The 24,997-nt window shown below is 35.2% G+C and overlaps 1 protein-coding gene across 1 annotated transcript; it reads left to right on the top strand.

Annotated features, from left to right (window-relative positions):
* The first annotated feature begins 345 nt into the window (after positions 1 to 345).
* LOC133332891 (glutaredoxin domain-containing cysteine-rich protein CG12206-like) lies at positions 346 to 21,193 on the top strand. The gene is given in 4 exon segments (XM_061541259.1): positions 346 to 1,042; positions 1,814 to 3,027; positions 5,998 to 6,071; positions 21,139 to 21,193. Coding segments are annotated over 4 exon segments (2,040 nt in total).
* The last annotated feature ends 3,804 nt before the right edge of the window (positions 21,194 to 24,997 follow it).

Raw genomic sequence — 24,997 nt, 5'->3', positions numbered from 1 at the left:
GAAAAGTGTTGCCAAGAAGAAAAAGCGAACAAAAAAACAAAAAAAAAAAAAAAAAACATAAACAAAAGCAAGTAAATTGAAAACTTCCGCATTGGTTTGAATTTCAAAGACAAAAGGAAAAATAGAAAAAAAACGCAAAACAAGAGACTAAGGTAATAGAGCCCAGCTAACATCTATGGTTACACTTGGCTGCAAGGCAACATAGACAACCAAACAAAATAAAAAAAAACGAGAAGAAGAAGAACAAAAAAAGGGAATAAGTTGTTGAAATTTAAAACCAAATAAGAATTTTTTTTTTTTTTTTTTTAAGTAGAGCAAAAAAGAATACAAATATTCCCCAAAAACATGGCCACCAAAACCATTATCAATTGCATGGACCAGACTACTACCTCCAGCCCGGTTCAGGGTATTTCAATAAAAATTGATCAAACCGCTAGTCCGACGACAACAACAACAACAACGGGAATTATAATACCCAATTATTCTGGACCAGCCTCTGCCGCCTTGGTCTCAAATGTCATTAAAATACAACATTCTTGTCAAACCAGTGACAATAATTTGAAGTCCTCCTCTTCGTCGTCGTCTTCCTCCACACCATTGAATGGCCAGAATGATAATAAATTACTAATTGATATTAACCGTAAACAGACAACAACAACCAGCTCCACAACAATCAATGGTGGTGATTGTGCTGCATCCTCGTTCCATGTTCCAACCTCATCGACATCTTCGTCTGCTGTTATCCAAGTTAAATGCACAACACCACCATCCATGGCAGCCGTTGATCTTCCATTATCTTCCAGGCAAGAAAATTTATTGGAATCTAACGGTATTGGAAAAACGAGAGAGCACTCTAATAATGATCGTGATGACGATGATCATGTTTTAAGAGAGAGTTGCATTGAAGTTGGCAAAGAGAGTAGCCAGCAGAGGAGCAATAACTTCAATGAAAGTAACCAAATGGCCATTATGACCACTACCACCACCATACACCAAGAGCCACAACAACAGCAACAACAACTAACTAGTCAACAGGTTAATGGTAACAAAGAAAACCATAATAATGGCCATTGCAGCTTAAACCAGACCAACTACCACAACCAGTCGTTGAATGGCCAAGAAAACCAAGCCAATGATGATGATGAGTCAAACAACTCCAAACACGATCATGATGATGACAATCATCATCATCATGATGATCATAAAGAAAATAATCATCATAATGATGATGATGATGATTGTGGTGGTTTGAAATTTGACGCTGCTGGTATTGGTAAGAGAGGAGATAGCTGCTTAGACGATATTACTGCTAGTCATCATGATGGTGGTAAACGCTGGCCGGCCAAAGAAAACTCTAACAGTCTATTTACGAAAGCGGATACGGCCACAACTCCACAGCTCTCCTCTAAGCAAACGACAGCAAAAACAACATCGGTGATTATTGGTGAAAATCTATATTGGAAAAAAGAGAAAAATACTCAAGATTTTTGTGAACGTGAAAATCGTGAAAACCCTGCCGCCGCACATGTTGTGAAAATCCAAATTAATTCCCCCAATAAGAAATTCCATTCCCCTCCCCATAACGCGGAAAAACAAATTTCCATTGTGAAAATTGAAAACGAAGAAGAAGAAAATTTGGAAAATCAGCATAAAGAAAGTGAAGTGTTTACAAGTGCAGTTATTGAAAACACAAAAGAACAAGAAACAACAGCAACAACAAAAGAAATAAAAATTGAAAACAAAAAAGCAAACGAAAAGGAAAATCAAGAAAATTTTGGAAAATCATTGAAAAGTGAATTACATTTGAATTTAGAGAAAATGGTGCAAAAATCACAAAACAACACCCAACTGATGGTAAGCAGCAACAGCAGTGGGGCCCCCTCGAGTAGCCACACCATTTCGACCATGGCCTCCAACAATGAATTAAATGTCAGCAATCCCAGCTATCTCTATTACACCACCATGTCGAGTGGACAATTTTCACCCTGTGACACACTGGACAGTGGCACGGGCAGTGATTTGGAATCACAAAATCACACTCCGCACACACCCACTGCCCATTTGCTGCTACCACCATCTTCATCGTCGTCATCATCGTCCAATTCCAAAACCAACTCCAATGGCCTGGAAATGCATTTGAAAACCACCAAAGTTCGCCTATCCCAAAACGGTGGCAACAAGGAGCAACGTAACTGCAACTCTTCATCCTACACGGATTCCGAGGAAAGTGAGGCCTCATCGCTCAGTTGTGATTCGCTGCATTCCAATGAATTTATGCGCCAGTCTTCACAGTCGCCCATACAAAATAAAATTTCCAATGGCTCGAGGAAAATTCTCGGGTCTTTCTTACCCGATTCCCTGCTAAGAGATATTAAAAATTTGAAATTAAATCAAACCGAATATGAGGCCGAAAATGAAAACGAAGAAGATGAAGATCACATTGAACAGAGAATCAAGGCCCACAAACAGCGTAACAATGAATCATCATACGAACCGATTAGTTCCCAGGATTATATGATGGCACAAAATGACTATGTTCAGACACGTAATACGGAAAATTCTGCAGCGAATGCGAATTCAAATTCTTCCAAACGTGCCTCGTTGCCCTCCAAAACCTTTGTACTCAATCAAGAGGATGGCACCTTTATTGACATGAAAATGAATTCGATGCCCCGAAAATATGAGGCTGACAAATACTACAATTTCCATGTTAATGAACATGAAAATTTCCGCAGTTTTGGCAACAACAACAGCAATGGGGGCAATAATGGTTTTTCGGAATCTGGCAATGAATCGTTATCGGAATATGACAGCCGCAGCAGTTTGAGTGATGATGTCTTTGCCGGTTACAAGGATTTACGTTGTGGCTCGGCCACCTCAACAATACGCTCGAACAAGGGCACAGTGCGTGGTGTCAAGAATCGTGTGCGCAATGGAATAGCCACATTCTTGCAGCTGCAGCAACCAAATATGAAGGTGAGTTGAAGAGAAAAAAAAATAGGGTTTGAGTGGAAAAAAAATGATAAAGTAATAAAAAAAGTAGTTAAGTTACGGACCGGAAGGAACTTTTTATACCCTTTACCATTTCAAAATATCGTAAATCGATCGGATTTTTGTATGTGTTAGTTATGTTATAGAAAAATTATTTTTAATAAATCCAGGCTTATGACTACTTCGAAAAAATAATTTGTAATAAATCTACTCCTAAGACTACTAAGAAAAAATTATTTTTAATATCTTCAAGCCTGAGACTACTAAGAACAAATTATTTTTGATAAATCCAAGCGTGGGACTACTAGGAAAAAATTATTTTTAATAAATCCAAGCCTGGGACTACAGGGAGAAAAATATTTTTAATAAGTATACCCCAAGGACTACTAGAAAAAAAAATTATTTTTAATAAATACAAGCCTGGCACTACAAGAAAAAAATTATTCTTAATAAATCCACGCCTAGGACTCCTAGGAAAAAATATTTTTGATATATCCAAGCCTGGGATTACTAGAAAAAAAAATATTTTTAATAAATACAAGCCTGGCACTACAAGAAAAAAATTATTTTTAATAAATCTACGCCTGGGACTGCCAGGAAAAATTTTTTTTCAATAAATCCATGCCTGGGACTATTTAGAAAAATATATTTTTAATAACCTGGCACTACTAAGAAAAAAAATATTTTTAATAACTCCACGTCTAGGACTACAAAGAAAAAATTATTTTTAATAACTCCACGCCTGGGACTACTAGGAAAAAATTATTTTTAATAAATCCACACCTGGGACTACTAGAAAAAAATATTTTTAATAAATCCACGCCTAGGACTACAACGAAAAAAAATATTTTTAATAAATCCAAGCCTGGGACTACACGAAAAAATTATTTTTAATAAATCCAGGCCTAGGACTACTTGGAAAAAATTATTTTTAATAAATCCAGGCCTAGGACTACTAGGAAAAAATTATTTTTAATAAATCCACGCCTAGGACTACTAGGAAAAAATTATTTTTAATAAATCCAAGCCTGGGACTACTAGTAAAAAAAATATTTTTAATAAATTTTTTACTAGAAAAAATTATTTTTAATAAATCCACTCCTAGGACTACAACGAAAAAATTATTTTTAATAAATCCAAGCCTGGGACTACAAAGAAAAAATTATTTTTAATAAATCCACGCCTAGGACTACAACGAAAAAATTATTTTTAATAAATCCAGGCCTAGGACTACAACGAAAAAATTATTTTTAATAAATCTAGGCCTAGGACTACTTGGAAAAAATAATTTGTAATAAATCCAAGCCTGGGACTACAAGAAAAAAATATTTTTAATAAATCCACGCCTAAGACTACTAGGAAAAAATTATTTTTAATAAATTCACATCCGGGACTACTAGGAAAAAATTATTTTTAAAATCTCCACGCCTAGGACTACTAAGAAAAAAATATTTTTAATAAATCCTCGTCTAGGACTACTAGGAACAAAATATTTTTAATACCTGCACGCCTAGGACTACTAGGAAAAACATATTTTTAATACCTCCACGCCTAGGACTACTAGGAAAAAAATATTTTTAATAAATCCACTCCTGGGACTACAAGAAAAAAATTATTATCAAAAAATCCACGCCTAGGACTACTAGGAAAAAATTATTTTTAATAAATCCACGCCTGGAGCGACTAGGAAAAAATTATTTTTAATAAATCCACACCTGGGACTACTAGAAAAAATGCATTTTAATAAATCCACGCCTTATTTTTGATCATTTTTGTTAAGGAGATTTTCTACCGAAAGCGAACGATTTGCAATCCAATGAGTACATGAAATATTATATCAAAGCCATTTCTGAATAAACGAAAAATTTCATCACTTTTGTGTTGTTTACACTTTACTTTGACCCCGGTGGCCTGGTTTGTTTTTAATGAGCTAACAATGATAATGTGATGATCAATTCACAAGAAGCTATTATAGCTGAAGTTTTCAAAGTCAAAACTAATTATGCTAACATTAATCAATACGCAGTTAAAAATAACAAAAGAAGATTTTCGATATTATTTTGAAAAAAAAATTTGGTTTTTTTTCGAGCAAATTTGAGATAAACTAACAAATGCCATTGCAGATGAGGAACACACTTTTTTATTTATTTTTTTTTTCAATTCTAATACGTGTTAGCTTTAAGATCTGTGACAAATATTCAATATTATTCTAAATAATATTTTTGTAAACAATTTTATAAACAGTTATGGTATTTAGCCTTTTAAAATTGAGAGATCCCAGTACTCAGCTCTTTCATATCAAACATAGAAATATCTTTGAATTTAAACAACCCTCAAAAAATTTTGCGGAAATGTAATGTAATAACGAACCTCGATTTGCCAATACACCATGCCAACCATGTTGGTGAGAGTTTCGTAGGTTGTTTAGTATGTCTGACTTTCTTTGCAGATGACTCAACAAAACAAAAAATATTTGTATGGTATTACCCATAGGTTACAACCTATTATTTTGTTTGATGTTTAATGGAATATAGAGCGATTGTAATTGATACTTCAAACCGAAACGGCTAACGTGAGAAACAAAGGGTCGAAATAACAAAAGGGGTTACTGCAGCTTTGTACAAAAATACAGCTGAAAAAGAGGTCGAATAAGCCAATATTAGAACATTATTGAGAGCAGCTCCCTACCCATAATTAAGCTGGATAATGAAGTGCACATTTTTAAAATACTTATAAACATAAAACGTGTACTGATAGAGGAGAATTTGCCACAAGTAAAGTTTTTGACTCCTTAAGAATTTTTTTAAAGGTCTATAACAGAGTTTGATTTTTTAAGACATTTGTTTAAGGGAACCTCCCCTTCTCGATTTTAAATTTTCAAGGTTTTCATTTGGTTGGTAAATGAATACCAAGGCATGTTAAGGTTTGTAACTTTACACATACATATTTGAAGATTTAAAAGATATGAAAACTAATTTGCAAAATTTATTTGTTGCTGTTTTGTTGTTGTCTTTGGTGATTAAAGAAAAGTCCTCAAAGTTCTCCTCACTGGAACATCCGAATCCGGGAATTCCAAGGATGTTAGAAAGAATACATGTCTGGCTCTCGCATGAACTAAGATTATTGACTTCGCTTAAAAATTAACAAAATGGCGGACCTTTTTTGGAAATTCCCCTATTTTTGATCACAAACTAAGTTAAAAAAATAAGGAAGTTCTTCGCCGATCGGCTTTATCCTACGATTACACTCCCAGAGAAACGTATTAAAATTTCGTAAAACACTGCTTCAGGTTAAATGCATTTAAAATTTAACGTCAGAATTTTTAAGATTTTCACTTGAGGGGAATCCCCTTAAGGACCAACAAAAGGCGTGGATTTTTAAGAATACTTTTTTTAAGTTAACACAAATGTTTTAAATACGTTTTTTTGTTTAAGGACTATCTGAAGGCTTCGATTTTTTAAATATTATGTTTTTTGCCAATGCGAACGTGGCCTTTTAAAGAATATTTGTTCAAAGGTCCGTCAGCTTACATAGGAGCATACGTATTCATATATTATCTAGCAACCAAATACCACACTAGAGTGCTGAAATATAGCGCTCATCGCTTTGAAATTTTCCATGAGGATCCAGCTATGGTCGAGGACAACGCCTATATTTTCGGTGATGATCAGATAATAATATTGGGATGTGTTTTTTGTATAGGCCACAATTGAAAGTCGAACATCACCTGGAATCTGGACAAATAATTAGAAGAGCTGTACTGAATATTAGTAATATTTCTTGATTTCTAGTCGGTCAAGAGGGTACAAATATCGCGAAATATTGCCCAAGAATATAGTACCATAGAACGTTAGGTTTTTGGTGAAACTTGTGTAGGGTATCATATGGTTGGCCCCATCCGACTATATTGATCCGCTCACTGCTTTAAGAATACTTTTTGAGGAAAACCTAAGATCTGAAGGATACAGTTGAGCATCTCTTTTGTAACGGCACATCAATAAGTTAATATATACTTCAAGTTCTGTATATATTCCTCATTACTACTCAACCTTGAGACTATCCGAATAACATGAAAATTATGATTTTTTACACCCAAATTATGGAGGGTATATTAAGATCGTTAAATTATGAGTCTTCAAAATTAAGTATCGCCTGTTGCTTTCACTCTCAAGATGTTTGGTAAAATGTGACTTAACATGACCTGTCATATGAAGCTACCACCTAACGATATATATATATATATATATATATATATTTTTTTTTTTCAATTCAAAACTATATTTTTTAACCTCGCAAAAAATGCAATATGGGCTTGAAAACCCCGAAACTTCTTGACTTTATATAACGAAGCGGTTTCAATTTGACATATCGGGTTTGCGGCGGATAAACCCCAAATTTTCAACATTACAGTACAGCCAAATTTTCGCCCTTATTTCCTCACTTTAATAGATTTAATTTGCAATATTGTATACTTAGTGGGTGGAATACCTCCTCACAAAAACTTATACCATGTATGACCATAATTTTATATAAGATATAGGACCAGAATGAAAATTGTGTTCTTTCTCTGTATGGTTGTATATTTTCAATTACGAGTTATAAAAGAAGGGAGACTGATAATTTGAATTTTTGTTAGGGAGACGTACTGCCGAATCAATATTTCAAATTTCAAAAACCCCAAAATACGGTAAATAATTTTGTATTTTATGGATGAACGATATGCCCTCGATGGATAAGAGTCCATCATTTTATCAAAATTACTCCAATTTTTAGGAAAGCCCCCATATAACTGTAACTGAAAATGTCGGTATTTTGGGCACGTTTTCGACCGAATTGGTTGTCAATATTATATTTTCAACCAATTGGGTTGTAATTTGGTATTTGGACACTTTTGTCAACCATGTTGGCTCGAAGTTGATATGTAGTGCCAAATGTTCCTATTAAAAATTATCAATATCTATCTATGTTTTCCACACCACAAAATCTTGTCATATCCAAATTTGAATCGATTTAATAACACCTTATTTTCAGTTCACAACGCAGTTCAATTGGACAGAAGCGGGGACATTCGTGGCCCATATATATATAGAATCGGACGAACATTTATATGAGAGCTATATGTTAATTTGAACCGATTTTAACGACACTTTAGCACACATCAATCTATACTCAATTGAATTCGACATGCAAATTTTCGTATAAATCAAAAACATAGACTCGTCTCAAAAAACAAAATTTTATCTCAATCGGTCAAATATTGGAAATTTGGTGCACCTTTACCAAAAATCGGGTGAAAATATATATCGGTGCTATATCTAAATCAGAATCGATTTCAATGAAACTTAATGCACATCATTCTTGAACAGACCATTTACATAAAATCGGGCGATCTTAATCTGAACCGATTTCCAAATTTTCATACTTAACACAATTTATTGTACAACCTATACGATACGCTCTACAAAATTTCGTCTTAATCGGATAAAACATTGGAGTTTAACGCACATTATTCTAGACATAATATAATATGCTGTGCAAAATTTAGTGGAAATCGAAAAGACGTAGTTTCTTTGGTGTACCATACATAAAACATAAAATCGGACGAAATTATATGTGAGAGTCATATAGAAATCTGAACCCATTTTAATTCGTCCTATATATCATTGCAGTTGTGCAAAATTTCGTCTCTATCGGAAAATCCGTGGGAGTTTGTTGCACCATTTACGTAATCTCAAGCTAAAATATATATGGGAGCTATATGTATAAATCTAAACCGATTTAAACGAAACTTAACGGACTCGAAAAGACACATGATCTTAGATGTACCATTTAAATTTGAAACGATTTTCTTCCGGGTTCGTTCTTGGGCATGCGTAAATAAGCTCAACCAGTGAGCGGAGCAGTATAGTCTAACGGGGCCGACTAACACGAAAACTAACTTTCTGCGGTTCTATATTCTGAGCCTGGGCAATATTTCGCGATATTTGCACTCTATTGGACGTTTATAGATCAACAGCCCTACTTTTTAACCCTGGCATATTTTTCAAATCTCCTTTTTTCCGACGGGAATATTTATACCATAAAAACAAAATTTTGCTCACTTTAGGTTTTGGTTGATTTGACTCTCGCAATATTTACCGATCATCATCTAAACAGTCATTCTAAGTATTTGGTCAGAGCCCCATCACCGTGTAAAATATGTGATGTTGTGGATATAATAATGGCCTTTAGAGCGATTAGAAAATCGGACAAAAATGAAGTGGTTCATTGCTTCCCCTAAATATCATCTCAACATCATCGAAAATTATAGGAACTTTTCATGTGAAATTTCAAAGCGATCAGCGCGACATTTCCGCCCTCTAGTAGGGTAATAGTAATATTAAGTAATATCATAGCAGATAGACACATGCAAATAATTTAGTAGAACCTCTATATCACTATAATTGGTATCAATTTAATGGCCAACCACTCATACTGGATATACTATCAACTTCTAGGGTCTATGTCCTTCAGGTGTAAAAATATATGCCACAGAACACAAATTTTGAAATTTTGTCACACAAAAGTCAGGGGATATTTGACCCGATAAATATTGATCGATCTTTTTCCAAACAGTCATGCTTATTCTTTACCAGATGACCTTCTCCACGCAAAATTTCGTGATGTTCGGGCCATAATTGTGGCCTCTAGAGCGACCAGCGTTTTTGATCCATGTCATGTCCTAAATATTAATCGTTCATTACCAAAAACAATAGGGGTCTTCTTTGGCCGAACCCATCCTACATGCAAAATTTCTTGACGATTGCTCCATAACTGCGACCTGTATCGTGTTTAAAAAATTAGAATGAACAGACGGACAGACGAACGCACATGTCTGGATCGACTCTGCTAGTCGAGATATGACGATCGGTATACTTAAAGTGGGTCTAGGACACTAATGCACAAAATAGTACGATAGCGGTGATTGCTAAACAAGTATTCTCTTTTTGTCACTTTTCGTCAGTCATTTTTGATGATTAGCTCTCAGTTACGCTCTCACACACTTTCTCTCAATTTAGTTCTGTTCAACTCTGGTCTAGGACCAATATTTCGCGTCGTTACACACTCTTGGGCTGCACAAAGCTTTAATACCCTGACAATATATATATATAAAAAGTGATTCTATGTATATCCTCAAAATTTCCTATTCCGATTTGCTTTTGTATGTTAGGTACATATACACAAAGGTATAATATACTGCACAACAGGGTCGTTTTTGAGTGTAAAAAGTTTTATAGAAGATAGAAAACGAGATGAAATTTTCTTTTCTGTTTTTCTCCGTAGCCATACGCATATCTGTTCCAAATGCAAGTCCCCAATTTTAAAAACAAAAAAATCGACTCAATTCAATTCAAATTCATGGCATTGACCATGGCCCTTCAAAATCATCAACAGTTTATAAAACAATGTCAAGTAGTCAATTAACGAAACTTATTACCTTCTTTATTGGCACAAGCTCTCAATGAAGCGGCATGAAGAGGGGGTGATTTGGCATAGAAAAAAAGTTTCCGCATTAGTTGGTGGCTCTTCTTATATTGGCCAGGCTGGCATTCACCAACTAAAAGAAGAAAATAACAATTAAATTGAAAAAAAAATTAAATAAAAGAAACTTGGCAAATGAATTCAATTTGAAAAAAAAAATGAAGAAAAAATTTCAAATTAAACAAAATTCCCAAACCTAAAAAAAACACTTAAGGAACTAAAAAATGCAAAATAGTAGTTGGTTAAAACTTTTGAATTGAATTTTTGTGAAGTAATAAAATTAAAACTACATTTTTTCGTTTTCTGTTAAATGGAAATTGCGTGAAACTTTTGTGTGATTATGGAAACAACAACAACAGCAACTACAAACATTTTTAGTATGGATCAGCTGTTGGCTATGCATTACAAAAACAAAATAAAAAAAACTACAACAACAATGATTACTAAAAATTCCATATGGAATTTGGTTAGACTTTCATTTTCAATTCTCTTCGATCATTAGTTGGGGCAGCTAATTAAAATATCAATTTAAAAAAAAAAAAAACTGTGAGTCCCACACCTTTTCAAAAACCCGACAACAACAACAAACAAAAATGTATTCCAAAACACGTACCATCCGATAATAGTTTTGGTATTTCGTTTTTTGAATTTTATGGTGGATACGATAACTACAACACTTCTTGGGTATTTGGTTGTTGTTTTTTTTTTTTAAATTTTGTATTTTTTTTTGTAGAGATGAACCAAAAAAAAAAAAAATATTGTAAAGAGTCATGGCGTTTATGTCATGGCGTGTTTGTCGTGCAAGCAAGTGGCTAGTCTCAATTTCAGTTTACTGGGCGTGTTGGTATCGGAGGGGAGGTCAACAAATTATGACGTATTATTTAGTTATTTTTGTTGTTTTTAAGTTTTACTTGTACGAAAACTTGAGTATGTTGTTGTTTTGTGTTTCTTTCTTGCTCTCTCAAAAATGTGATTGGCATTTAATTAAACATTTCTTCGCCGAGTCACATATATACATCGACATATCAGCTGTTAAGAAAATTTCACTTTCATTCAAGACCACCAGGCACACATACACACCTGCAACAATAACAACAACATTGATCACATCGAAAGGTTATAAAATTAAAAAAGTAACGTGTGATAATTTTTTGAAGACCAGTTTTTTTTGGAATTTTTCTGCATTTTATTTTTGGTAATTCACACAACTTGTTTTTGCTCGTATTTTGGTTTTCGATATCGAATGCATCGTTTTTGAAATGAAAGTCCAATATATGGTAATAATCTTTAAAACAAGTTTAAATATTATTTATGTGTTTTTTGGAAATTAATATTAGTATTTAATTTTTAGATGAGACCTTCTATTTTGGCTCAAGAAATTTTGATTAGCCGGAAATGTTCGTCACAGTCAATAATGTTCTGAATTTTTGTCAAAAAAAAAAAAAAAAAATATATATATATATAAGTATTGTTTTTATTTATTTTTTACTTAAAATCTAGTATTTCATTTGCAGAACGTTTGCGGATCATAATTCTGATTTAAATAACCCCAGCAATATGCCAAATGAGAGTAGTCTCGTGTTTAATCAAAATATTGATTTCTTGGGATATTTTTCGTTCCATTTAGTGTCGATTTACAAATGTTCGTCTATCTTTCTGGATGATACGCAGAATAACTCTTGTGGGGAGTAGCCTATTGCTTCCATACACTGCACATCCTAATATTTTTTCACAAACTTTGATTAATTTTAAAAATGGTCCACTCTTTTTTTAACTACTTGGATGGCCCTTTGTCTGGCTGCTTTATTGATAAGCACGATAACTCTCTAACTTAGCATATCGTAATTTTTAGTAGGAGGATTTGAACCACACATGTACTTTAACCAAACCTCTATAATGTTTGAAAACGAGGCTTATCGGTGCACAAAGGATTCAAATTTTGAAAAATGAGCAGAATATCAAAAATTTCCATCTCTGTTATGAACACATGTTAAATTTTGTTTCAATCTGGCAACTCTTTCATATAGAAACAGGAGTTCAAAATTTTCAATTTTTTCATTGTACAAAATTGCGAATGTGTCTTTTTTGAACTCCTATTTCTATATGAAGGAGTTGCCAGATCGAAAAAAAAATTAACATGTGTTCATAACACGTAACTCTTTCTGTTTATACCGCGCTTTTTGTGCTAGGCTAAGAACTTTCCGAACTGCCCTTGTATTGGAAATAAAGCGAGCATAATTAGGCTCATCGGTGCACCATTTCACAAAATCGGACGAAATTATATATAGGAGCTATATCAAAATCTGAACCGATTTCAACAAGACTTAACATATATTAATAAGCACCTAATTCAGTACTCTGTGCAAAATTATTTCTCAATCGGACAAATATTGGGAGATTAGTGCACCATTGACATAAAATCGGACGAAAATCTATGTATGGGAGATATATCTAAATCTGAACCGATTTCAACAAAACATCACGTTAAAAATCGAAAGAAATGTTACCAATCGACATTACACGGCGATTTCTTAGATAGAGCTCCACAAAATAAAATCAGGATAAGCATATCGTTTAAATTTTTTTTCTGATTGCTCTTTAAAGAGGAAATATTACTTTCTTAGCTGGCTTATAACATAACGATTTTTCCATAACCCGACTTTAAAAAAGATTTCCCAGCGCGTCGGTCTAGTGCGGATCTCATCCAATTTGAAAGGCCATTTTCCGAGATTTTGTCTTCTACTACCATCACCTGGCTCGCTTTTATATGCCTATTGGGCTGGGGCATATAAATCCATTCTCACAACATAGCCTAGCCAACGAAGTCGCTGCAGCTCAGATCCATACTTCAGAAGCTTCAGATCCATACAACAGCACGGGTAATATCAGCGTCTTGTAGAGTGTGAGCGTCGTGTGATTGTCTGGGGAAAGGTGGCTTGTTTTTGAGTTGCTTACACAGACCATAGTAGCATCTGTTGGCCAACAATATTCTCCTCCGGCTTTCAAGGCTGATATTTGTAGTCTCACAACGTGGCCTAGCCAACGAAGTCGCTGCAGTACGATTCGTCGGACTATGTCGATGTCTGAGAATATATGGTATATATTCATTCATTCGACGTCGATATTCACCATCGACGCAGATCGACCCATAGATCTTCCGGAGAATTTTTCTCTCAAACACTTCCAGAACTGCCTCATCTGCTTGCGCAAGAAAGTATCCATGCTTCAGATCCATACAACAGCACGGGTAATATTAGCGTCTTTTAGAGTGTGAGTTTGATCTGGCGAGAGGTGGCAGGCTTTTGAGTTGCTTATTTAGACCATAGTAGCATCTGTTGGCCAACACTATTCTCCTCCAGATTTCAAAACCGATGTTATTAGTTTTGATTATGGCGGTAACGAGGTATATATAGAGGAAATTTTACTATGTTATTAGAAAAACCAGTAAGGAAAGTAGTAAAGTCGGACGGGGCCGACTATATGATATCCTTCACCACTATGGGTATATTAAACAGGACTATTAACATGAAATTGGATGAAATAAAATATGCGATATTTATCTAAATGTGGATCTACCTAGATCTATCCATAAAGTATGTAAATCGACTTCAAACAAATATAAATAGGTCATCCGTTGGGCTATGTCTGTATTTCTAGAAAACGCAACTATGTAATTCTATGCTCAATTTTGTAAGTTGTGCAAAATTTGATGTCAATCTGACTACATGAGGAGTTTGATGCCCAATTTACTTGAAATCGGACGAAAATATATATGGATGCTCTATCCAAATATTAAGCGATTTCAAACAAACATGTCACAGGTTAGGTTACAGTAATTTCAGAACGTTTTGTTCCGATCAGCCTATTGGTTCCTTGGTGCGTCAATTACTTAAAATCAATCTATAATAAAAGGGAGCAATATCTAAATCTGGACCGATTTTCACGAAACAATGCAGACAGACATCACTCTATGCTCAATTCAGTACGTTATGCCAAATATCGTGCAAATCGAAAGATATATAGCGACTTTGGTGCACCATTTATATGAAATCGGGCGAAACTATATATGGGAGCTATATCTAAATCTGGACCGATTTTCTCGAAACTTGGCTCAATTCAATACGTTATGCCAAATTTCGTGCAAATCGAAAGATATATAGGGACTTTGGGGCACCATTTAGATGAAATCGGACGAAACTATATATGGGAGCTATATCTAAATCTGAACCGATTTTAATGAAACTCAGCACACATCATTCTAGGCCTAATTCATTACGATGTGCCAAATTTCGTTCAATTCGGAAGATATATAGGGACTTTTTACATTAAATCGGACGAATATATATATGGGAGCTATATCTAAATCTGTACCGATTTTTCCCAATTTCAATAGGGTTCGTCCCTGGGCCAAATAAGTGACATATGCCAAATTTCATCCAAATCGGATCATAAATGCGACCTGTACTTTGTTCACAAAAATACATGGACGGAGGGACAGACGGACGGACGGACGGACAGACGGACATGCGTAAATCGATTCAGAAAGTGATTCTATGCATATTCTCAAAAGGAACCATGTGTCTATCTCGTTTCCTTTTGCCTGTTACAAACATATGCACAAAGACATAATACCCTGTACCACAGTGTGGTGAAGGGTATAATTATATACAGATATAAATATTCGGTTTGTTAATCAACACAGTCGTTAATTTTTATTGGCATATCAATACTTGTTTGATATATTTTATTTGGCATTTGTATCAAAATAATTTGGAAAATGAATATGTGAATTTTTTAACATCAATGCAAAGGTCGGTAGTAGTGCCTAAAATAAGGAAACAGTGGAATGGGAAACTAACCACAATCGAGTGAGTGGAGACAGGGTGGTTGTTAGCAAGAGAAACAGTAGTCAAACAAGCGGTTGCAAAACTATCAACCACAAAGTGGGGGGAGAAGGGAGGACAAAACACAAAAAACAAACACAGTCGAGCGAGTGGCGTTAGTTTTATTTCTCGGAAGAATGCATTTGTGTTTGTCAAGAAAAGAGAGTGAGAGTGAGAGAGAGAAGAAAAATGAGTGCAAATAGTGTTAACTTAGAGCGAAGTAGGAAAATAGTTTTGATATTAATGAAATATTTACATCTTTTTGCTAAAATAGTGGCTTATTCATGATTACAATGTATACTAAGCGAGGTATGCTAAGCGAAATTTAAATTTTTAGTCGTATTTTCCAACAGTATTTAGAAAAACTTGTAACCAGTGTAAATACAAAATTCCCAATACTTTTCGCATCCAACCTAGCACATAAATTAATTTTAATTTATTTCAAAATTATTTAATTACCACCACACACTTTCGTAATGGACATTCACTTCATTTGACAATTTCCAGTCGGGATATAAATCATCATTACAAAGACTATTGAAGAGATCTAATAACAAAACTCTGTCGCCGATTTTTAATGGAATTTGAAAACCGTGAATGAATTTTCTACTTGCCAAAAAGCAAAAAAAAAACGACAATAAATATATGAAAGCCTAATATTTCGTAAATAAAAAAAATTAAAAAGAAAAAAAAACTAAAATTTTTGCATTTTTGTTGTTGTTGTTTTTTTGTTTTTGCAAAATTTGTTTTAAAGAAATGTTGAAAAGTTGATCCCGATTTGTTGTAGTTGTTGTTAGCTGATATGTCGTCGTAGCAGCAATTAATGTTTATGGCCAGACTTGTCAACAAAAAGACTGGTAACAATGCGCCAGCTCGGATGAATTGTTGATTGTCTAGCTGGCAGGCTAGATGTCTGAACTCGGATGGGTTGTCATGATGGGAAGGGGGTTGAACAATAAGTCGATCATGCCATGTAAGATTAAACGGTACTTCACAGGTTGACATTATTAAAGAAATATTTTACAGTGGATTATATGAAACAAAAATAAGAAAAATAAAATGACACACTTCGTAATTTTTTGGCCATTAGGGTGCATTCAGAATACCATAATATGCCAAAAAAAATGGGATTGTCAAAAGGAAGACAATCAAAATATCGAAACAATCAAAATATCTAGGAAAATCTCATGTTATGATAGGACCTTGAATAAACCGAAAAAACGTGAGAAAAATATGATCACCTAAGAGGGAGGATAGCGTTTTCTGGGCCTATAACGCGACGGGGATCAATATTGATCATGGTGGCTACCCTGAAACTTGGTCCAATATTAATAATTTTTGGTACGTGTATGTGCTATGCAATGAGAACCCAAAATACCAAATTACAGTTAATTCGGTTAGAAAACGTGTCCAAAATCCCGAAAATTGGTGAGTACCATTGTACCGACAGACTGACGGACACGCATAAATCGATATAGATTATTATTTTTGTCAACAATATATACCTGTGAGTATCCTGTTGTGCCCTCTGAAGAAGGATAAACTTCTACAAATGTTATTTTTTTTATTGAAGCTCTTCAGTTTTTTCATTCATGCCCCTTAGTTCGGTTATTTCCTTAGAAATGGTTTCAAAAGCCTGAAAAAGGCTGGGTAGTGGCGCAGGACATGTTCCAAGGTTTCGCTGTCTTCTCTACACGCTCTACACCCGTTGCTTCCGTCGCATCCAAATTGCAGACACTCAGGTTGTAAAATTGGCCTAGGATCTTGAACGTATCGAAAGAGGGCTTTGTACAAACCTGGAATACTTGTCTTTAAAAGTGGTCCTATATGGAAAATACACCTAGGATCAACGAGGTACCGAGGGCATTAATATGGGAGCTATATGGTATCATGGCAAATTGCAGGCAGTAGAAATCGAAATACCAATACTACAGACACTCAGGTCGATAACTTCGCCTAGGATCTTGAACATATGGAAAGTGGGCTTTGTACAAACCTGGACTATTTGCATTTAAAAGTGGTCGGAATGACTGTAATTTGTCAGCCAATACATCGGTTGGAAAATGCGGCTAGTATCATGAGGTACCTATATTGGAGCTGGACCTTAATATGCAAGCTACACCCCATGATTGATCCATATTATTGATGAGAACCCAATGAAATTTAACAATGTTAAATTACACCTAATTCGGAAGAAAAACGTTTATGGATACCAACAATTCGAGGTTAAAACAGTGATTGCATATTGAAAATTTTAGCAACTTCAAATCAATTTGGTTGAAAAAACGTGCCCAAAATCCTCATAATACCGAAGAATGGTGGGTATCTTTGGACCTTATTTACTTAGATGGCTTGTGACAGAACGGTTGTTCCATAAGCCGAGCTTAAAAAAGATTTCTAAGCTCGTCGGTTTTGTGTGCAGCCCTTCCTATTTGAAAGACCATGTTCCGGAATGTTGTCTTCCACTTGATTTTTCCATCGAATTCGTGGCCTTCATCTTCAGCGTGAACCATCAGTTGGCTCGCTTTTATATGCCTTTTGAGCTGGGGCATCTTCATCCATTCTCACAAACTGACTTAGAAAACGTAGTCGCTGCAGCTCGATACGTCTGACTATGTCGATGTCCCGGAATAGATGGTACAACTCATAGTTCATTTGACGACGATATTTGTCGTCGACGCATATCGGCCGATAGATCGTTCAGAAAAATTTTCTCTCAAACACTTCAACACTTGCGAAAGCAAGTACCCATGCTTCAGATCCATACAATAGCACGGGTAATATCGGCGTCTTGTAGAGTGTGAGTTTGGTCTGGCGGGAGGAAGCCTTGCTTTTTTGAGTTGCTTACTCAGACCATAGTAGCATCTGTATGCCAACACTATTCTCCTCCGGATTTTAAAGCTGATGTTATTAGTTTTGTTTATGCCGGTACCGAAGTATATAAAATCGTTCACTACCTCGAAGCAGTAGTTTTCAAGTACCACCGTTGATCCGAGTCTACTGGACGTTTTGCTCGTTGATACCATCAGCTTTTGTCTTCTCGCAATTTACTGCCAGTCCCAAATTGGCAGACTACTTTTCAATTCGTTCAAAGGTGGCTGTTACTGCTTGCAATGTTCCACCCATTATGTCGATGTCGTCGGCGTATGCGAGTAACATATGCTGTTTGGTGTTCAGAGTGTCATTTCCGTTCACATTTGCATCTCGTATGACCTTTTTCCAGCAGGATGTTCAAAAGGTCCCTTGTAGAAATCTTCGTTCGGTATTGAAGGGTTCCAAGAGGTCCTTTCCAACTTTAATTGCTGACCTTGTGCCAGTTAAAGTTATCCTGCATAGCCGTACTAATTTTGCAGGAATGCCGAACGCTATCCAATGCGGCTTTGTAGTCGACGAATAGGTGAAATGTGTTGATATATTTCTCGAGGATCTTTTAATTTAATCTTTAATTTAATGCAGTGTGAAAGTCTGGTCTATAGTGGATTTGCCAGGTCTAAAGCCGCATTAATAATATCATAGACCATTGGCTTCAGTCGCGATGGGAATCAGACTAATTCCTCTATAGTTGGTACATAACATCATGTCTTGTTTTATTTGCACGGGGCATGCTGCTTGCTGAGGTTCCATTCATTGGACATGCATTCCTCCAGCTAAATTGTTGGTATATGCTCCTGATAAGCGTCTGACCACAGGTCTTAAGTAGTTCGGCTGGTATTCCATCGGTACCTGCTGCATTATTATTTTTCAGCCGACAAATTGCTATTCTGACCTCATTTACTATTTTTTGATACCAGAAGCTTTACAAAATACTCCTTCCAAATCCTCAACACGCTGCCACCTTCATCTTCATCTCAACAGTAGGATGTGCCCGCACCAAAGCTTCTGGTTCGTGTTTAACTCGTTGGTAAAATTCAGACTTCATTCTGACTCCTGTACATCTCGATTTGCTCTGAGAAAGAGGGATTAAGATAAGCCTGGGATTTGCCATATTAAAGCCAATCAGAGTCGTTGCTTGGTATCTATCATCCACTACGTCACCCGTCATTGGACCAATATTTTTTAGGGATATTTTTTACCCAATGGAAATCTAAACCAGTGAGCGGAGCAATATAGTTGGACGTAGCCGACCATATGATACCCTACACAACTTCCACGAAAATCAAAATTTCTGTGGTTCTATATTCTGAGCTTGGGCAATATTTCGCGATATTTGCACCCTCTTGACCGACAAATATTTCTAATATTCAGTGCAGCCCTTCTAATTACTAGTCCATTTAAAAACTCCCACATCCGAGTACATACGACAATATAATTGGTATTAATTTAAGGACAAACCACTCCTCTTGGATATACTATCAACTTCTAGGGTCTATGTCCTTCAGGAGTAAAGGTATTCCCTATAGAATACACATTTTGTCATTTTTCACACAAAAGTCAGGGTCCATTTGACCCGCTAAATATTGACCAATCTTTATCAAACCAGGCATGCTTATTCTTTGGCCCGATCCCCTTCTCCATGTTAAATTTCGAGATGTTCGGGTCATAATTGCGGCCTCTGGAGCGACCAAAAAAACCGACAAAAATTAAGTATTTGGTCCATTTCATCCCCTAAATATTGATCGAACTTTATCAAAAACAATAGGTGTCTTCATTGGGCAGAACTCATCCTACATTTCGTGAATATTGGTCCATAGTTGTGGCCTGTATCGTGTTTACAAATTATAATGGACAGACGGACGGACACACATGTCTAGATCGACTCAGCTAGTCGAGATATGACGATCGGTATACTTAAAGATGAGTCTAGGACCAATATTTCGCGGAGTTACAAACTCTTGGGGCTGCACAAAGCTATAATACCCTGACAACATAGTTGTGTGGGGTATAAAAATATTGATATACACTTAATTTGGTTAAAAATTTACCCAATATCCCCACTAAACACCGAAATTTGGAAGATACCGTTATATGGAGACTAACCTGAATAGTGAAACAATATTGAGAATATTTGGTAGTGTGTGAAAATGTGTTCATAATTCGCTAAAAATTCGAATAATGGGGAGGAAGGGGTGGTATCGTAATGCGAGTAGCTGTACCAAAACATGTCCTGAAATATTCAATTTTCAATGCCAAACCTCCAGGGAGGGAAAAAAATGCAAAGCTCTATATTAAATATTTCGAAATCCGTGTGGCGCATCTTCCCGCTAAAAATACTGTGCCCAAAAATCATACACCCCCTCGCTCCCCCTTCCCATCCTACTGGCTAAGGCCGTAAGTGATAATAAAATGTAAAAGATTATGGCACTTATGATTTGTAACATGTCGCAAATGAAAATTACCATGTCGAATGACCAGTTAAGCGGTTACTACTTTGTAACGTTCTGTATCTATTTTTTTCTTTTTTGGGATAATTACAAAACTATTAATGGAGACAGTTAATTTATTTTTTATTACCGGTCTCTTGCCTGCTTTCCTAAGTAAGCTATTAAAATTGTATTTATATAAAAAAAATATTAAATGTATTAAAGTGGAGACTACACATTCATATTCTCCCCCTGCCCTCATTTAGACCCCGAGAGTGGCATAGTTGAAATGACAAAAAAAAAATGGTATGTGTATGGCACAATAATGAAAAAAAATACAACAAATACAAATAATTCATATCGCCCGCTCCACCACATCTATTGCGCAGGCTCAGCGCTCTGTTTATTATTTCGTTTGGTTTGTCTTTCTTCGCTTTGCGCAGCACAGCACAGCACATTCAGCTGCTATTCAAAGTGAAAGTGCTTAAGACTCATTGAGCGGGGTTTGTTGTTTTTATTCTTCTAATGTTTTGTTGCTGCTGTTGTTGTTGTTAAATTTTAAGTATTCAATTTGTTAGTTTGTTGGCTTTTGTATGCTGTTTACAGAAACCACAAAATTTATTTTCTATTTAATTTTAGTTTTCTATTTATTGTTACAATTTCTTAAGCAATTCGATCGAACCATAAAGTATATGGAGAAGCAACTGATGAGAATCAAATTAGCCGGAAAGCATCGACATAAATATTGAATTACATTTTATAGCAAAGTGCTAAATTTCGAGTACAATTAAAATGTAATAGTAAAATAGGTAATAAACTACCTAAAACGTGCAGAAGACAAGGGGAAGCAGTGAGTATTTTTTTACAGACGAACTGACCATGTATTAATTCATGTAAGATCTGAAAATGGAATTCCTTTATAGACGAGCTTAAGGGAGTATTTCATAGATACGCTTTCAGGATACTTTCATGGGCGAGTTTAGGAGACTCCCTCATGGACGGGATGAAGCAGGGAGTCTTCCATATGCTAGCTGAAGGGAGTTTTTCGTAGACGATCCGAAGCAGGGAGTCTGTCATAGACGAACTGAAGTCAGCATGTCTTATGTATGTGCAGTGTTTATATAAGATCCGAAGGCAGTCTCTCATAGACCACCTGAAGGGAGTATTTCATAGACGAGCTGACGTACCCAAAATTCTCATAATACAGAAGAATGGGGTATCATTATGTGGGGACTACCAATATTGGTCATTTTTCTTCGGGATATTTTCAACCCAATGGGTTTGTAAAATATAAAATTATAATTAATTTGGTTAAAAATTTAACCAATCACCGGTGTTACAAAAATGTAATGTAATGTGAAAGTCTGAAGGGCTGAATGGAGTCTTTCAGACAGTCGTTCGTCGATCGGCATGTCGAAGCTAGAGAGTTTATATAAGTAAATTGAAGCGAATCTTTTTAGATAAACTGAAGACCGGGTATCTCTGGGGCTGAAAGAGCTTAAGGTAGTCTTTGATGAACGACTTGAAGATGGATTTTAAAGAAGAAGAAGTAATTTTTAATATGTGTTGAAAGAATTGTGTAGGCTAAAACATTTGTTTAACTTTTGAACAGATTCAATTCAAACAATTTAGAGTGGATTTTCAAATGTTGTACAACAAGGGAACGAAGTATTCAACTTAAACCCCTACTATTGGAAACAAACCATTAAATTTTTTTTTAAATGGGCCTTATTGATCCTTATTGACAGAAGAGCAAAATCCCCAATATACCTAATATTGGGGGGTGTCGTTATATGGGGAATAACCTTGAGTCAATATTAATAATTATTCGTACGGACATGATCTATACAATAAGAATCCAAAATACTAAATTTCAGCCAATTCAAATGGAAAACTTGTCTAAAATCCCCTAAATACCGAATATTTGGGGGTACCGTTTTATGGGGGTATCCTGAAACATGGGTCAAAATTAATAATTTTTAGTACGGAGATGTGCTATGCAATGAGAACCCAAAATACTAAATTAAACTCAAGTCCGTTGAAAACTGTGACCAAAATCCCCTGGGGTGGTACCACTGTGCGGGGCCAATGGTACCACCCCATGGGTCAATATTACTAATTTTTGTTTCAGACATGTGCCGAATATTGGGGGATACCGTTATATGGGTATTACAAAGTAATTTGGGTCAATATTACAGCCAGTTCGGTTGAAAAACGTGTACAAAAATACTGAATGTTGGAGAGCACATTTGGATCTATATATCCCATTTGAAATACCAAATATCTCAGGAGTATGAGGAAAATTCAGATCTCTATCTTAAATATTGCGATCTCTACGGACAGATAGAAGGGCATGCATAAATCGGCATAGAATTTTATTCTGATTAATAATAAAATTCGGAGAACTTTTTGGGGCCTCCAGTAAATATTTCAAGGTGTTGCAAACTGAATGACAAATTTAGTATAAAGAGGACATCTGTATGTGGTCTATTTTAAAACCTATCATAAATAATTTGTGGAACTATGTTGATGAGGAATATCGAAAATGAGGCCGGACCCTTATGTGAGAACTATAGCAAAACGTAATTTTTGGTAGGAAGATTTGTGACCTCATGATTACCTCAAATATCAAAGTAGGGCCAATTAGGCTGAAAAACCTAATATACCGAATTATGCGGGTACCATATAGGTGCTATTAAGAAACCTGGGAAAAATATTGATTATTACTCATTGAGGATTCAAAAATATAATTAATTACAGCCAAGTATATTAAAACACTTGACCAAACTCCCAAAAATACCGAAATTTGGGATTAACGGAAAATTGGACCAATATTGATTGATTTTTAGTAGGAGAATCCGAAATACAAAAAATTACAACCGATGATGTTGTTCTCAACGTTCTCAAAAGTCATAAAATAGCGAATAGTAGGGGATAGGAAGATGTGTTACCCAAAATACCAAATTACAGGCCAATTTCAGGTCAAGAGTATAAAAATAAATAAAATGCCCTTATAGAGAGCCAAAACGTAGGCCAATATACCCCATTTTCAATAATAACTTCTTAAGCAGGTTTTTTAAGGGAACACCCCCCCATTCACGATTTTTTATTTTTAAGATTTTAAATGGGCTGGTAAATGAATACCAATGCTTGTTAAGGTTTGTAACTTTGCACATATATATTTTAAGATTTAAAAAGGAAAAAGAATAATTTACAAAAAATGTTTGTTGTTGTTGTTTGTGATTTAAAAAATCCTTATTTTTGATGGCGGGCATGATAACTTCTCACTGGAACATCGGAATCCGAAAATTCCAACGGTGTTAGAAAGAGCCAGAAGAGCCAGACATGTAGGCTTTTGTAAGAACTATTATTGACTTCGCTCTAAAATTAAGAAAATGGCGGAACTTTGATTTTTTTTAAATCTCCTATTTTTGACCACAAACTAAGTTAAAAAATAAGGAAGATCTTCACCAAAATTTGGAATCGATCGGATCATTAGTTTTTGAGTTATCATGCCCGCCATTCGCAAAAACGTTGTTTGGAAAAAAATGCGTTTTAAGTTTGAGAAGCCCTCTTGCCGTCACTTGATGCTAGCACAATAAATCGGTAATATCTTCAAAAATTTCGAAACCGTGAATGGGTGGGGGGCGGTCTCCTTAATGGATACTGCATACATTTTATAGATGGTTTTCACGATTCACTTTAAAAAAATATTCTTCTCTTCGACCCTTTGGATTTTTTTAAATCGCTTCCTCTGTAGTCAGCAGCATTTCTGTAGGTGTGCTGTGGAGAAAATGCATTCTAAAGACTCCCAATAGAGATAGAACAAATCCTACACTCTTCTATAAACAAGAAATGCGTGTTAAGGCTTACTATAGAATACCTGTTCAAGATATTTTGCCAAATCTAGTGCGTGCGCACATACCAATTATATGAGAAAGACTCATATAAATAAATAAAAATATTAACTACTATATAAAGAAACGTGGCACCTAGTTTTCGAATAATTGTGAAATCAATTAACACCATATTTTTGTTCCATTATATGGTTTCTGTGATTTGTTTTTGGTATTGAACGATTTCCATGCGGACAAACAAACAAGAGAACTGTTATTATTTATTTGATTTTTTGTTTGTTTTGAATTGTATGCAAATGAAATGTTGATTTCATTGTTGTTTTTCTTTTCAATAAAATTATCCAAAAACAAAGTTGACCACCACAATTATGGTAATAATAATGAAAGTTCCAACGAGTTGCCTTATTTAGATATGACAGAGGGGAAATTATTTCGACACAATTTT

The sequence above is a fragment of the Musca vetustissima genome, unplaced genomic scaffold (genome assembly GCF_032173495.1).
Source record: "Musca vetustissima isolate MV318-11 ecotype Yass unplaced genomic scaffold, APGP_CSIRO_Mvet_v1 utg127484, whole genome shotgun sequence".
NCBI lineage: Eukaryota > Metazoa > Arthropoda > Insecta > Diptera > Muscidae > Musca > Musca vetustissima.
The sequence above is the reverse complement of the archived record's forward strand: the minus strand, read 5'-3'. Positions and strand labels throughout refer to the sequence as shown.